The sequence below is a fragment of the Stegostoma tigrinum genome, chromosome 22, assembly GCF_030684315.1.
Source record: "Stegostoma tigrinum isolate sSteTig4 chromosome 22, sSteTig4.hap1, whole genome shotgun sequence".
NCBI lineage: Eukaryota > Metazoa > Chordata > Chondrichthyes > Orectolobiformes > Stegostomatidae > Stegostoma > Stegostoma tigrinum.
The window spans coordinates 10855832-10869697 of NC_081375.1; the positions used below are offsets into that span (position 1 = coordinate 10855832).

The following is a 13866-nucleotide window of genomic DNA, read 5'->3' on the forward strand; positions in this document are numbered from 1 at the left end:
GGTCGGCACAACATCGAGGGCCAAAGGGCCTGTACTGTGCTGTTCTGTTCTATGTTCGAAAGCAGTTACTCATCTCTTGCTGTACAGAAGTAATGAAGTCAGGAAATAATATATTACTTAGGTTCACTAAATTCAAAAAAATAGATCCTACACTTTTGATGAATGTGCTTCTGGACCAGGTACCCTCTCTTTGTACAGGTCCCCAAGTTCTTCTTGAAGTACACTTCTTATTACAGATATTGCTTCACTGGACAGCAAATCAGGATCACCTAATTTAAAAATACATGAGTAGAGAAAAAAATTCAGATTGTAATTTTATTTACCAAAATAAAAACATGGTTTCATTTCTTTTTTAAAAAAGTTCTCTCTTGCATTTTTTTCCTGCTGTCCTCCTAAAAGCATTTGTCTTCATGTAGTATCAGTCATAATTCAATACTTCAATTGGTTAGTAGTCATGAGCTTTGACAAGTTAACTGACTGTATAGACAATTCTAGCTGAGACTAATGCGCCCTCATCAATAAAAGGTACACCTCTTAAGGTTTAGCCTTAACTAACAGTAAGAACCAGGTCTACAATTTCCACTTCTTAAGCAAGACACATGCCAATTGTACCATCTCTTCTAGTTTCAGCAGAGACCAGACACATCAGTGTAGGCTGAAGATCAGGACTTAGACTGTCACATCAGGAAACTGTCTGTGCCCACACCTGCTGGGGGTTTGAGGGCGGGTTGCCATTCTGGTCAGTAGACGATAACTGAAATTGGAGCCCAGAGAGTGAGAGAGAGCAAATAACAGTTCAGCAGACAAAAAGGAAGAAGTAAAATGGTCAGCCTGGGAGAATCCTGGTGACCATTTGTGGTTGACAATGGGGTGTTTATGGTAGCAGCCTACAAGGCCTGCTGCTGGGAGTTAGGCAAGGACATGGGAGAAGGTGCTCAAGCCCTAAAATTATTGAACTTGATACTGAGTCCAGAAGGCTGCAGGGTTCCCAAGTGGAAAATGGGGTGCTGTTTTCACAGCTTGTGCTGAGCTTTGCTGCAGCAGCTCAGCCAGCCTGAGACAGATGTTAGCACACACAGTGGCGTGTTGAAGTAGCAGGCAACTGGCAGCTCAGGATCATTTTTGTGGACAAAACGTTTGCATTCTGCAAAGCGGTCGTGCTGTCTTCACTTTATTTTCCCAGTGTAGAGGATACCACATTGTAAGCAGCAAATACAGTAGAATGATTGAGCAAAGTGCTGCTTCATTTGGAAGTATGCTTGCAGCCTTGGATAGCGAGGAGATTGGAAGTAAACAGTCAAGTGTTACACCTTCTGTGTTACAAGGGAAAGGTGCCATGGAGCCATGCAGAGGTGTTACGAGTAGAGGAAGAGTGTACCACGGTGTTCCAGAAGGAATGATTCCTGCAGAAAGCTAACAAGGGATGGGAGGGAAATGTGTGGCTGGTGGTGGCATCCTGCTGGATGTGGCGGAAATGGCATGGAAATGATCCTTCAGGAGGTGAGTGCTGATGGGGCAATAGGTAAGGATGAAGAGGATTTCATTGATAGTTGCGAGCCGATGTTCAGCAGATGGGTTGGATGCAGCTGAGAGCCCTGTGAATCACAGTAGTGGGGAAAACTCAGTTGAGGAAGAAGGTTGACATTTTGGTGGCCCTCTTATTGATGTTGGCATCATTGGAATAGATAGAATCATAGAGCTCTACACTTTGAAAACAGAACCTTTGGTCCAATTCGTATTTTCTGACCAGATATCCTAAATTAATCTAGACCCATTTGTCAGTATTTGGCCCATATCCCTTTAAGCCCTTCCTATTCACATAACCATCCAGATGCCTGTTAAACTGTTGTAACTGTACCAGTCTCCACCAATTCCTTTAGCAGCTTGCTCCTTACATGCACCATCACTGCATGAAAAAATTGCCCCATGAATCCCTTTTATATGTTTCCCCTCTCACTGCAAACCTATGCCCTCTGGTTTTGGACTTACCCATCCCAGGGAACAAGACCTTGGTTATTCACCCTGTCCATGCCCCTCATGATTGTATAAACCTCTATAAAAAGTCACCCCTCAGACTCTGACACTCCAGGGAAAATAGCTCCAGTCTATTCAGCCTCTCTTTCGATAGCTCAAACTCTCCAATCCTGGAAACATCCTTGTAAATCTTTTCTCAACCCTTTCAAGATTCACAACATCCTAAAGCAGGGAGACCAGAACTGAACGCAGTATTCCAAAAGCGGCCTAATCAATGTTCTGTACAGCCGCAACGTGACCTCCCTTGATTACAAAGTTAGGGTTGGATCAGAGAGCATGGAATGCAATCAGTTCTGAGGAAGATAGGTTGAAAAGGCAAGGTGCAGGTGGGGGTGGTGGAGAGAGAGGGCAGAGAAATTGAGGGGAACAATGTCATGTCAACAGATTTTGATGAACAGGTTGAGTGCAGGTAAAAGGCCAGAAAGAGGGGTGCAGGTGGAGGGAGTGTGTTGGAGGCAGGTGAAGTGTTCTGTGGGATGGGGAAGGGACTCCTATTTGAAGAAACGGGCACCGAAGTGAACACAATGGAAGAAAAATTAAACTGAAAGAACCACAGATGCTGTAAATCAGAAACAAATAACAGATATTACTGGGAAATCTCAGCTGGTCTTGTAGCATCTGTGGAGAGAAATAAGAGTTAACATTTTGTCACTCAACCCGAAACGGTAACTCTGATTTATCTCCTCAGATGCTGCCACACATGCTGAGCCTTTTCAGCAATTTCTGTTTTTGTTGTTGAAGAAAAGTTCAACGTCATGTTGTGCCTGAAATTTACTAAGGTAGGGGTGCAGAGGGATAAATCTAAGACCTTTCAGTACAGAACATTCAGCATCAGAGAGGTCAGTGTGCATATGGCAATGCTTGGCATTTTTCCTTTTATGAAAGACGCTGCCTTGCACAGACTGTGTACAAAGTAAAAAACCAGAACCAGCTAAACTTTAAAATAGAAAAAAAAAACAGGTATTAAACATTGAAACAAACAGTTTTGTTTTAATTGCAATTCTGAGGTATTGCTCACTGGGTCATCCTCAGTTACACTTAAGAAAGTTGTGGCAAGTTGCATTCTAGAATCTTTGCAATGCACATCTAGGTATACCCTAGTACCTACAGAAGGCAAGCCAAAGTTCAGATTTACATTCAAGTTGTCATAAAAGTGCGTTGTGATCAATGACCAAAACAATTTTCAAAGATTAGTCAAACCAGGAAGCTTGTCATTCCACTGAGATTATTAAAAGTACATCTACTTACCATGCTGAGAGGAAGCCTCAGTTATCTGTTCTGTGAGATATTCTAGCAAACCATCAAAGATTTCTAACAGATTCCGTATACTTTCTTTGTCATTCTGAATAATATTCTCTCCTGAGCAAAAGAAAAAAATAAGCATAAATTTACAGAAATTCTTTAAGGCAAATTAATTTTTATTTACCCTTAAGTTATGCCCATAATTCTGATACTTTGATGCAACTGAGGGCAAAACAGTGAATAATTGCATTTCAATTGTTGCAAATATTAATAATAAAATGGGCTGAGAATCAGAAAACAAATTCTGAATACACAAAGCCCTTTACTCATGAACATTAGATAAATAATCCATTGTCTGTATTAAATTAAAGCTATGGGAACTGTTTTTTCACCCCAAAAATCATTTTTGCCATTAAGGTTACGCATTATTTATTACTGACCAGTTATATGCGACAAACTGATCTGTAAGTAGTCCAAAGCCAATGAATCTATCACTGCCTGTACATTATGGACATCATCTTCCTGACTTTTGGGAGTAGCTATGTAATCTGTAATAGATTTAAGAAGTTACATGTTACAACTTTTAATTGAATATATTGCACAGCATAATAAAACTTTGAGATCACCGTGGTATTAAACAGGATTTATTACAAATTAATTACCAATTATGATTTACTTACCTGGGACCTTTTCACCAAGAATGGCTTCGTAAAGGGCAACAAATACACCTGCATCACATTCACAAAGCTTTGTCACCCTCTGATTAATACGGCACTTGCGAAGAAGATTATTGGCAACGGTAATCCAATCTAGAATAATGGGTCAAAGTAACAAAATTACTGTACCCCACAAAATTTGTGTTAGGCAGTGAGACAGATTAACGTAAATAACAAAACGGCATGTATAATCTTCCAAAGATGATGAAGCTCATTGAGCCAAGAGTACTTTTATTTAAAAAAACTATAATGACACTTAATAGACCAGGATTAAGTAAGAATGTGTCGTTTGGAAGCAAAACAGAGAAGGTCTACTTGACTAATATCTGGAAAGGGCACATTGTGTTCAAGGAAGTTTGATTTGATAAGGCTTGTATCTGCCAGATTTTGAAGAGTGAGAAGTGACTTGATTGAAACATATAAAAAAAAGCTTAAGGCACCTTGACAGGATGGATGTTTCCTTTAGAGAGAAAATCTAGAACTGGGGGCCATCATTAAGATAGAGATGAAGTGAAACTTTGAGGGTTGTAGAGTCTTTGGAACTTTCAAAGATGAGGGAACAGAAACTTTGCACAATTCTAAAGGCTGAAGTGGATAGGTTCTTTTTAAGTGAGTGGGTGAAACATCAGAGGTAAATGGGAATGTGGAATTGATGTTCTAAGCAGATTGGCGATGACCTCATTATTTGATTGAGCAGGTCCAAAGAAGCCATATTGCCCAATCCTGCTTCCAACTTGCAGCTTTATATAAGTTCAAAATTATACCATTTTCTCCTTGTTGACTTTTATGTTCCTGATGTTGTCCAGGGATTCTTGTGCTGAGTATGTGGAGTGGGTCGATCCATTGGTGTAAGATAATAAAATGTGACGCTGGATGAACACAGCAGGCCCAGCAGCATCTCAGGAGCACAAAAGCTGACGTTTCGGGCCTAGACCCTTCATCAGAGAGGGGGATGGGGTGAGGGTTCTGGATAAATAGAGAGAGAGGGGGAGGCGGACCGAAGATGGAGAGAAAAGAAGATAGGTGGAGAGGAGAGTATAGGTGGGGAGGTGGGGGGGGGGGATAGGTCAGTCCAGGGAAGATGGACAGGTCAAGGAGGTGGGATGAGGTTAGTACGTAGGAGATGGAGGTGCGGCTTGGGGTGGGAGGAAGGGATGGGTGAGAGGAAGAACAGGTTAGGGAGGCAGAGACAGGTTGGACTGGTTTTGGGATGCAGTGGGTGGAGGGGAAGAGCTGGGCTGGTTTTGGGATGCGGTGGGGGAAGGTAAGATTTTGAAGCTGGTGAAGTCCACATTGACGCCATTGGGCTGCAGGGTTCCCAAGCGGAATATGAGTTGCTGTTCCTGCAACCTTCGGGTGGCACCGTTGTGGCACTGCAGGAGGCCCATGATGGACATGTCATCTAAAGAATGGGAGGGGGAGTGGAAATGGTTTGTGACTGGGAGGTGCAGTTGTTTATTGCGAACCGAGTGGAGGTGTTCCGCAAAGCGGTCCCCAAGCCTCCGCTTGGTTTCCCCAATATAGAGGAAGCCACATCGGGCACAATGGATGCAGTATACCACATTGGCAGATGTGCAGGTGAACCTCTGCTTAATATGGAAAGTCATCTTGGGGCCTGGGATAGGGGTGAGGGAGGAGGTGTGGGGGCAAGTGTAGCATTTCCTGCGGTTGCAGGGGAAGGTGCCAGGTGTGGTGGGGTTGGAGGGCAGTGTGGAGCGAACAAGGGAGTCACGGAGAGAGTGGTCTCTCTGGAAAGCAGACAAGGGTGGGGATGGAAAAATGTCTTGGGTGGTGGGGTCGGATTGTAGATGGTGGAAGTGTCGGAGGATGATGTGTTGTATCCGGAGGTTGGTGGGGTGGTGTGTGAGAACGAGGGGGATCCTCTTTGGGCGGTTTGTGGCGGGGGCTGGGTGTGAGGGATGTGCTGCGGGAAACGCGGTCAAGGGCATTCTCGACGTGTGTGTGTGTGTGTGTGTGTGTGTGTGTGTGTGTGTGTGTGTGTGTGTGTGTGTGTGTGTGTAGTTGCAGTCCTTGAAGCAGAGGTTCATCTGCACATCTGCCAATGTGGTATACTGCATCCATTGTACCCGGTGTGGCTTCCTCTACATTGGGGAAACCAAGCGGAGGCTTGGGGACCGCTTTGCAGAACACCTCCGCTCGGTTTGCAATAAGCAACTGCACCTCCCAGTCACAAACCATTTCCACTCCCCCTCCCATTCTTTAGATGACATGTCCATCATGGGTCTCCTGCAGTGCCACCCAAAGGTTGCAGGAACAGCAACTCATATTCCGCTTGGGAACCCTGCAGCCCAATGGCATCAATGTGGACTTCACCAGTTTCAAAATCTCCCCTTCCCCCACCGCATCCCAAAACCAGCCCAGTTCGTCCCCTCCCCCAACTGCACCACACAACCAGCCCAGCTCTTCCCCTCCACCCAATGCATCCCAAAACCAGTCCAACCTGTCTCTGCCTCCCTGACCTGTTCTTCCTCTCACCCATCCCTTCCTCCCACCCCAAGCCGCACCTCCATCTCCTACCTACTAACCTCATCCCACCTCCTTGACCTGTCCGTCTTCCCTGGACTGACCTATCCCCTCCCTACCTCCCCACCTATCTTGTTTTCTCTCCATCTTCGGTCCGCCTCCCCCTCTCTCTCTATTTATTGCAGAACCCTCACCTCATCCCCCTCTCTGATGAAGGGTCTAGGCCCGAAACATCAGCTTTTGTGCTCCTGAGATGCTGCTGGGCCTGCTGTGTTCATCTAGCCTCACATTTTATTATCTTGGATTCTCCAGCATCTGCAGTTCTCATTATCACCGATCCATTGGTGTGATGTTTTAGACTCTGCTTTAACTCCTTGACTAGCCTGTGTGTCAATGTGCCCAGCAGGGAAACTATGGGTTTGAAGGTGATGTCAGAACAGCCATGGGTTCACCCATCCCGGGACTCAAAGCAAAAGCTATTCTGCAAAGGCTGGAGCGCACAGCCCTCCCCCAGTTCCAGCTTAAACTATGGGCTAGTTACTGGACGATACCCTCATGATCATTAAACGACCAAAGTTAGAAAAAACATTCACCACCTTATTAACAGTATATTCACTGGGAGCAAGTTCACCAGGGAAGAGAACAAACAACTCCTGTTTCTAGACGCACGGCCAAACAACGGGGAATTCCTTAGCAGCGTTTCCAGAAAGACTATGCACACAGACCAAATCTTGAATTACAACAGTAAACATCCCGGCGTTTACAAACAGAGCTGTGTCAATGCTTTGTTTAGACGAGCAATAATTCACTGCAACACCTTATAGCCGCGCAAAAACGAAGAGGAACACCTATATAAAGAGTCATCGCAAAAAATGGTTATCCTAACTGCTTCGACCGATGCCTGGCAAACAAACAACCCAAGAAGACGCCGAACACACTGGCCATGCCACCTTATGTTCGGAATACATCAGAACTGACTACAAGACTCAAACACCCTTTTGGAATAAAGGATACCACACAAACCAACTGCCACACTTCACCAACTACTCTCAAAGACAAAAGACCCCATACCCACATTGAACAGGATGAATGTGATATACAAAAATACCATGCAGCAACTGTGAGAAACAATGCATTGGACAGACGGGGCGGAAACATGAACACCAACTCGGAGCACAACAACACGACCAATTCTCCCTCATTTCAATACACTCCGACATAGAAGGATGTCAATTTGACTGGGACAAAATTACAGTACTAGGTCAAATGAGACAAAGACAAGCATGAGAATTCCAGAGAGGCCTGGTTTGCAACCACCAATGCAATTAACAAACATATTGAAATAGAACCAGTCTACATACCACTATGGTACAAAATCAAAAACAAGACTGCCAGCTGTTACAGACAGGACCATATAAATTCAGAGTGGGACGGAACAGTGCTTTAATGGAGGCTACACAGCATCAATGTCACCTAGAAGGGAAATGAAATGTTTGCACAAAAACCAATTGGCTCAGCGAAGCAACCAACAACTCCAACTTAGCAACAATGCCGTCAGCTTCTTCGTCCATATCATTAATGTATGACTTGAATAGTTACGGTCCCAACATTGATCCTTGCAGAACACCACTAATAAAAGTTCTTCAAATGATTAGAGTCATGTTCTATGGACTAATGATTATGTCACGGTCACGACTTGTTAGGTAATAAAATCCAGTTCGACAGGAAATGAGTCAACATTTATATGATACTTTCCACAAGCACTACCATCCAACCATCAGCAATGGATGTTGGCAAAACTCTGGAAACAGATCATCTCTCTGCCCTCAGAGTTCATGAAAGAGAGCCTTGGCATGTGTTGCAGCCATCATCTCATTAAAGTGATCAGAAGCCTTTATAAGTTATTAATTTTGGGTCCTGCAGAACATTCTTGTTGTACTTATAAGGGATAGAGACTTGATTAGTATACAGTTATACCAAGAAAATATAAGGAAATGTGATTTATTTCTTAATTTGTAGTAGCATAACACAGACATACAGCATTGGAAAAGGGCAGCAGAAGTGGGTCAATCAAAGAGCCAATTAATTAAATATAAATGAAAGAATTGCTGAAATAAAAGAAAGATCAGGTTGAGGCAGAGATAGTAGGAACTGCCGATGCTGGAGAATCTTACATTACACGTGTGAAGCCGGATGAACACAGCAGGCCAAGGAGCAGAGGAGCAGGGAAGTTTGACATTTCAGGTCAAGACCCTTCTTCAGAAATGGGGGAGGGGAAGGGGATTCTGAAATAAAGAGAGAGACGGGGAGTGGTGGGGGGGAGGAGGATAGAAGATGGATAAAAGAGAAGTTAGGGTGAGAGCAGACAGATATGTCAAAGAGGTGGGGTTAGAGCCAGTGAAGGTGAATGTAGGTGGGGAGTTTTGTGGAACACCTACGCTCAGTTTGCAACAAACAACTGTGCCTCCCAGTTGTGAACCATTTCAGCTACCCCTCCCTGCTACCCACCCCCCCACCCCCTCCACCCCACTCCTCAGACGACATGTCCATCCTGGGCCTCCTGCATTGCCACAATGACACCACCCGAAAGATGCAGGAGCAGCATCTCATTTCAGGAACCCTGCAGCCCAGGGGTATCAATGAGGACTTCACAAGCTTCAAGATCTCCCCTCCCCCGACCGCATTCCAAAACCAGCCCAGCTAGTCCCTGTCTCCCTAACCGTTCCTCCCAACTCAAGCCCCAGCCCCGTCTCCTACCCACTAACCTCATCCTGCCTCCTTGACCTGTCTGCTCGCTGGACTGACCTATCCACCCCTAACTCCCCACCTACATTCACCTTCACTGGTTCTAACCCCGCCTCTTTGACCTGTGTGTCTCCTCTCACACTATCATCTCCTTTATCCATTTTCTATCCGCCTCCCCATCTCCCTATTTATTTCAGAATCCCCTTCCCCTCCCCCATTTCTGAAGAAGGGTCTCGACCTGAAACGTCAGACTTTCCTGCTCGGCCTGCTGTGTTCATCCAGCTTCACACCGTGCTATCTCAAGTAGAGGCAGCAAGGTTCCCAAAGGAATCAAAATCAAAGACCGCTTGGGTCTCGTGTGTACACTCTCAAATATTACTTGAGAAAAAAAAAATTGACATTTTTGGATTAAGTAAAGGTAAAATAAAAGAATATGATCAGATAGAAAATTGTAGAATAGCAGTGCACAAGCTTTTCAAATGTTGGCACTGAGCAACAGTTCAATCTCGATCCTCCTCAGGGTCAGCAAAATTCAGAAACACAAGGAGTACCACAATATAAAATTAAGCTTCAAAAAATTCAAAGGCAATAAGTTGATAATTTAGTTAATAAAAAAATCACCATTAAAAATACAAAATGACAAAACTCATTAATAAAGCCAAATTTTGCCAAACAATAAGATGTAGAGGTCCGGAGAGGAGAGAACGAGAGAGAGAGAAAAAAATCAGCCCCAATTCTTGATCACTGGGGTGGTGGTGCTGGCTGGGACCAAGCACTGGGTGAGGCACACACTGAGCAGACCTAGGTAGAACTGACAAGAAAATGGAAGTTGAAAGGTGACTTTCAGCATTAGATTTGCTCTTCTCGTCCTGCTTTCCCTCCATCTTTTCCTTCTCCTGTACTCACCCCTTTTCCCCCTTTCTCTCATCCCTTCCCCATCCTCCATACATCCTCTCTTTGTCATTCGTTGCACACATTTACTTCAAAAAAAATCCATGGGAGTTTGTAATTCAAAAATTTCCGTAATCGTTATCCTATTAAACATTTTACACTGAAATAGAAAGTGTGCAATTTGTTTTTCATTCCTCTCCACTGCAACAGCCTCTCCCCCAGGATACTTTGATATAATCTGATAAAACAGATTTCTGAGTAAGGATTCCTATTCTTCTATCATGTGCGTACAAGCACAGGGTTCAAACTAATTAGAGCATCAATTGGAATCTCAGTATCTTGACCGAACAGGCGAAAAAAAAGGATGCAGTAATACAAATCAGGAGAGCAAAAAGCTAAATCAATGTGCAATATTTTTGGGAAAAGACAAATTAATAGGAATGACACAGCAACCTAACTATCAATCCTATTAAACCCTCCTGCCATCACAACCTGACATTGTTCCTCTACACAATCAAACTCCCACTGCCTTCTCCCTGTGTTGCGGCACATGCCCTTCAAGCCAAAATCTCCTTGAAAGCCTTATATTCCCCAACATGGCCTGTGAAACCACTAGCACAGCTTCCATGCCTGAGGCTGTTTGCAGCTGCCAGTAAAGCAAATGTCAGGCCACATGAAATGCTTTGGCAGGTTGTGCACAGCACGCAGTGCAAAGAAGTGTACCTCCAATTAGAAGACACCAAAGATATGGTAGTGTTTTGGTCCATGGATGCAGGTACTTTATAGAAATTCTAGTGACAAGGCATAAAACTGGGTAATAATGCTGGATTATACTTTGTAAGCTAGTGATATATTACTACGCCTCATGTCTCACGTATTGAAAAGTGTATGACTGCCATGAAACATTGGCTACATAAAAATAAATACATCAAAATGAAGACCTAACTAAATTATGCTGTAGGATGCCAGCTGTTTTTCAATTAACAAATAATTTTTCCACATGCAAGCATGCATTAAGCATTTATCCTGCCTAGCTGCTCAACACTGCAATTTCAAAAGAATCTATTTGTAAATCAAATTATTCTATCTCCTTGCACATCTAGATCTGACATAAAATTGAGCATCATCTACACTCTAGTACATAAATGGGTAAACATTAAAACTTAGTTAAAATCCCAGTGATCTTGGATTGCTAAATTTCCTCTAGTGCTTCAACTAGATTTGTGAGCACTGTTCCAAATGTAGATGCCCTTTGGTAGTCAGAAAGCAGCCTTTATTTGCAGTAACGATGAATTAATGAACTTTACTGTCTGCCTAAAATGGTTATGTAATTATACCTGCTTAAAGCTAAACAAAGCTTAAGAATCAAGTGACTTGTTTAATCTTTACATTTTGTAACATCCTGATGGGTATATTTAATACCAACTGGACACATCCACTTTAGAAGAGCTTATCAACTGGCTTCAAACGTATACACAATTTGACAACAGACTTGATGGTAAAAATCAGAGAGCATGTTTGCTGGTTAGTGTGACTTTTGCACTTATTCATGAGACGTGGGCATCACTTGTCAAGCCAGAATTAATGCCCATCCTTCGTTATCCTTTGAAGGTACTAGCCAGCTACCAAGCTGAACTGCTGCAATCTATTTGGTGTAGGTAGTCCTACAATGCTTTTCAGGAGCAAGTTTACACATTATTTTATTGGGGAAACCACATGCTCTGGCCTGACAACTGGTGTTTTCTTGTCCATCTGTTCTACATTAGAGTAATGGAAAAAAATTAGGGAGAATACACAGCCAACATGTTCCAATAATGACAAAAAGTGGGACCAACACATTCTATGAACCCTGGAGACCAAGGAATATATAGGATTGAATAAAAAAAAGCTTATGGTCTATCAGGAGGGCTCAAAATCCCACAAGAACAGTACAGAATGTGCAAGGGAAATTTTATCAGCCAGAGGGTGGTTAATGTGCAGAACTCATTGCTGCTGAAGACAGTGGAGGCCAAATCATTGAGTACATTTTAAGATCGAGGTAGATAGCCTCTTAATCAGTACAGTGAACAAGGATTACAGGGAGAAGGCAGGAGAATGGGGTTAAGAAACTTTTCAGCCATAATTGAATGGTGGAACAGACTCAATGGGCCAAGTGGTCGAATTTTTCTCCTATATCTTATAGAAGACATTACTAATGATTGGTCTTGAAGCAGATCCTAACCATCTACTCTACATTCATCCAACATTCCACTTAAAAATAATCATTGACTGTAGTGTTCTTGAATTTGCAATTACAAAAGCTAACACATATGAATTTACTGAGATAGCAAGAACTGCAGATGTTGGAGTCAAAGATAACAAAGTGTGGAGCTGGAACACAGCAGGCCAGGCTGCATCAGAGGAACAGGGCAGCTGACGTTTCGGGTAGAAATCTTCGCAAGGATGGAAGAGCAGTAATGGGAGCAATTGAAAGAACCCTGGGAAACAGAGCTTGGCTAGAATATGTTACGCCACAACCAAAACGGAAGGCGCAGTACCACACTCATCTGAGGCGAAGGCGAGAGGGAGTAAAACCAATCGATTCCTTTTAAAAGGCTACTACTAGCCTCAACTCCCTCTAAGTAAAAAGTTGTTTCGGACATTATACCAATTCGTCCAAGTGCATTAAATCTCGGGGGTTAGGGTGACTGGTTGGAAAGAGATATGAGGCGCTGCAAGAACTGGTATTAATAGGAAAGTATTGTATAAAGAATAACTGAACTGTAATTTAGTGTTGGACTGGCAATCGTATTAACAAATAGCATTAGGGTCACTGGACTCGAAATGTTAACTGGTTCCCTTTGCAGAGACGCTGCCAGACCGCTGTCTCTCCAGCATCTTTTGTTTTAATTAAAAACATGCTTGACGAGGACCTGCCCGATATTTACTTTAACCGATAACAGACGCCTCTAAACAAGCTTCTGGTTGCCTTGACACTGTTGGTTGGGTCAGGAAGCTCGAGTTCGATTTATAATGACCACCACACGCAAATATTTCATATTACAGTATATGAAACGAATGGTTTTCCTAGTGTAAAAGTAGACTATAACTAAATACATCGTTATATATGGGGAGGGGGAGCTAGAAATAAGATAATTTCTTGCTTGACATAACTCAAATCATTTCAGACAAAAAAAGTGACAGTTAAAAGACGTGGCAGTAGACTTGATTTTAAAAAAATCAAAACACTAAAACACTGGGAAAGTTTGTTGGGAAAGTTGTCAGCGCGGCTGCTGGCCTACAATTGAAGCCGATTCGACTGCGACCGACCTCTCTCGTCCTGCTCCTCCATCGCCAGCGGTACGGAATAGAAATTCTTTCTCCTTCGACTGGACGCACAACAAATATAAAGTAAGAAACACCAAATAGCTCAGTCGAGTCGGAGTTACAATTAATCAGTTTGTTGTCAGTCCACTGCCATAGCCCCGGACCCTTGTACATTTAAAACGTCTCCAGCCGCCCATTGGCTCTGGGCATGACGTCACCAACCGCCCACCCGCGGAAAATGTCATTACTCCAAGCGCCGCCCCTCGCCTTTTTATTATCACTTATAAAAAAACACAAATACACACTCCCCCCACCTGTCACCGGCAGCGTTCATGTGAATATTTTATTATTTAATCATCGTCCTTTTCGTTTGCTTCCTACCCTCAGTGTCGTTTCATTGACGTCACCCTGTCGCCATGGGGAAGAGAGAGCTCCCCTCCTCGCTCAT

The 13866-nt window shown here is 43.4% G+C and overlaps 1 protein-coding gene across 2 annotated transcripts in view; it reads right to left on the bottom strand.

Moving 5' to 3' along the window:
• Positions 1–13635, bottom strand: part of LOC125463513 (trichohyalin-like) — a 65470-nt gene extending 51835 nt beyond the window's left edge. The window contains exons 1-5 of one of the 2 annotated variants that reach the window (XM_048554836.1): positions 13394–13635; positions 3957–4085; positions 3717–3824; positions 3283–3393; positions 152–269 (exon numbers count right to left, since the gene is read on the bottom strand). In XM_048554836.1, the coding sequence (XP_048410793.1) occupies positions 152–269; positions 3283–3393; positions 3717–3824; positions 3957–4085; positions 13394–13592 (665 nt within the window). In that variant the 5' untranslated portion in view covers positions 13593–13635. The remainder of the gene's footprint in view (positions 1–151; positions 270–3282; positions 3394–3716; positions 3825–3956; positions 4086–13393) is intronic. The other variant, XM_048554837.2, reaches the window with a different exon arrangement.
• Between the last annotated feature and the right edge of the window lie 231 nt (positions 13636–13866).